Source organism: Egretta garzetta, unplaced genomic scaffold (assembly GCF_000687185.1).
Source record: "Egretta garzetta isolate BGI_Z169 unplaced genomic scaffold, ASM68718v1 scaffold559, whole genome shotgun sequence".
NCBI classification, from domain to species: Eukaryota; Metazoa; Chordata; class Aves; order Pelecaniformes; family Ardeidae; genus Egretta; species Egretta garzetta.
In genome coordinates, this window is record NW_009260842.1 from 177589 (window position 1) to 180535 (window position 2947).

The following is a 2947-nucleotide window of genomic DNA, read 5'->3' on the forward strand; positions in this document are numbered from 1 at the left end:
GCTTCAGATGGGAGCGAAACTGTAGAACAGCATTTTGAACGTATTCCACTGAGTTTTGAACATGTGTAATGAAAGCAAGCCTACAAAAAGCCAGCTTCATTTCTGGAGCTACTTTATTTCATTGTGAGCATTGAAATGGATGGTGCCTCCTATGTGCTTGGAGACTGTCTCAGCACTTTGACTAATTCCTACACAGAGCATGGCAACAGATGGTACAAGCGATCTGTAAGTCCAAGCATCACAAAAAAGGGCAAAACCTTGGTTCTGCTTAATCACTGAGAACTTTACCATAATCTTCAAGAGGTCCACATTTTCACCTGCGTACTTTCATTGAGGATACCAAATCGCAACAAAGCAAATGCAACACATGAGAAATAGAGCAGTGTGTTATAAAACTGATTATTACCTTCAATGGCAAAGGGTTTTCCCACAGTTAGAAGCTTGCAATCAGCATCTATTGATACTTCATAATCTAAGAGTGCTTTGTCCATGATGAAGGCATCAAGTTTCTCTGGATCATGCCTGTGTTCAACATCAAAGGCAGAAACAGAATCACTTCACAGTCTAAGACTCAGTGATGCTCAATGAACATCGATCTATGCAGTTCTCTGGAAAATTACTGAATGAAAACAGAGACCATGGACTGCTATTTTAAATGCAAAACTGATTTATATTTTGAAGAATGGAATTGTGCATGAAATACAAACTTTGTGCATCCAGAGCAGGACAGCAGGGTGGGACATATTTTGCTGCCATGGACTACTACTGATCTGAAAGATGGAAAAAACTACAATATGTTAGGCTTCAACTCAATTGAAAGCTAACAGAAAGCTTTATTGGAGAAGATAAAACATTGCTAAAATACTAGTGCTGTCTTGGTTTCTCATTAGAGCAAAAATGTGGAGGGATAACTCATACTGAGGTGTTTCTCCTCCTTTCTCCTTGACTATGAGGTAAATTAATTTCCTTCACCCAGATCAGCTTTCCTCTATGTTCAGTCCTCTTGAACACAGAGGACTGAATTTTACTAACATAATCATTTATGAATAGCATGCTTGCATAAAATGATGCTATAAAAGAACAGTTGCAGTGCCTGTTCTCATCTGATCCAGGGACTGCACCCTCCAGTCTTGTCACTTTAAAGGTCCAGGAGTTCTCCTGATATGAAGTTGCATTACTTCACTGATTTTGATGGATTGATTCCAGTTTAATCCAAAGGAACCACCATGTAGCTTAATTATCATTAGGATGGGTCTGGAGAAAATACGTAAGCAGGAAAAAACTCCTGTTGAAAAATTCTCAGGCCATCTGTTGTGCAACTTCTATGTGTAAAATGAATGGATTATTTCAGGCTTATTATCACCTCGCCTGTTTCCTGGCAGAGTTAATCAATTGTGTGACCCCAGATTGTTAGGCACAAGTGTCTCTGAAACACAATGAAGACATGGTTCCCTAAAGCAAGAAGATTTGGTGTTTATTACTTTTTACCAGTCTAATGCTTCTTTTATTAATCATAAATGCTTTAAGGTTTATCTCTGAGAACCTTCTCTCCTCCCAGCATGCTGAAGATGCTGAGGAACCTCATTCGCAGCTTTTGCTTGGACTGTGATGGTTTTCTCTGAATGTTTCTCACTTCCTGTCGAAGGGCTCCCAAGCACAGAAACCTGCCAGGGTTTATAGGTTGCCCATGCTTGATGGTACTCTAGGAGTTAGTGCGAAGCACTGCTTCCCCTGGAAGCACTTCAGCTGGTGCTACGATAGCATGCTCTCCAAGTATTGCTCCCTCCAGGGGATTACGTGCTTTCTTCTCTATCTATCTGCCACACTCCCTTCAATGACTGTTTTGTGGGATAAGTGACACTGAAAGTGGGAAATCCATCACCATCTCACTGCCATGTATTCCGGTGGAGGGACCAGATCTGCTGTTGCATGCAGAGGCTCACTTGAGATACGCCACTCCATCCGGGGTTGCAGGGACATTGTACCGTCGCATGTACTCATGCATCTCTGGGAAGCTTTGCCTCACGTAGTCTTCCGCGCTGCTTTCCCTCACAGTTCCGAACCGAAAGCCTTGGGATGGATGGTGGAGCTGAGGAGATCAAATTACAGATTAGCAGAGTCATTTGCCTCCTTCACATTTGGTATCTTGGTCTTATGTGTGAACAGTTTGTCAGAAATTCTCAGCATTCATCGATCTGCCTCTGATGTTTTCCTGCAGTCAGCTTTCCACATCACAGAAAAAGTTTGAAAAGACTTACCAGGTGACTGCCTGTTGGTGTACCCTCAGGATTTTCTTCAAATGAGAAAAACATTTCCCTTGAGACACCCTGAACCCCCAAATCTAGGTGTTTAATGTATTATTTGTCTTTAAGCTTGTCAACATTTCAGGCAGTGTCATGAGAAGCCTCTGGGCTTGCTAGGATCCACTTTCTGGGGCTCTGGGTAACCACAGAAGGACCTAGAGCCTGGATTTGTTTCGGCAGAATGTCTTTTATTGACTCCTTAAGGATGACATTTAGCCTTCTGCAGGCTAATTCATTTCTAGAAGCCTAGAAACCATACCACAGACCACTGCTCTTTGCTGCCATTCTCCACAGAGAAACTAAGGACTGAAGTGTTGTGGGCACCAAAAAGTCTCCCCTGGCAGTGAGAAGGAGGAAGAATACCCTTCAGCATAGCCCAAGCTGTAAGCTTGATTGACAGGCTATACACATACAGATGATTTTTGCAGTTCTGTGTCCTTTCTGGTACAGGTTGACAGCCGGCTGAATATGAGCCAGCAGTGTGCCCAGGTGGCCAAGAAGGCCATTGGCATCCTGGCCTGTATCAGAAATAGTGTGGCCAGCAGGAGTAGGGAAGTGATTGTGCCCCTGTACTCAGTGCTGGTGAGGCTGCGCCCTGAATACTGTGTTCCGTTTTGGGCCCCTCACTGCAAGAAAGATGTTGC

At 43.3% G+C, this 2947-nt stretch overlaps 1 protein-coding gene across 1 annotated transcript in view; it reads right to left on the minus strand.

Annotated features, from left to right (window-relative positions):
• Positions 1-2947, minus strand: part of GRIN3A (glutamate ionotropic receptor NMDA type subunit 3A) — a gene marked incomplete at its 5' end in the record, with an annotated part of 71935 nt that overhangs the window by 18905 nt on the left and 50083 nt on the right. Inside the window, 2 exons of the mRNA XM_009647118.2 lie at positions 407-522; positions 1944-2089. Of these exons, the coding sequence (XP_009645413.1) occupies positions 407-522; positions 1944-2089 (262 nt within the window). The remainder of the gene's footprint in view (positions 1-406; positions 523-1943; positions 2090-2947) is intronic.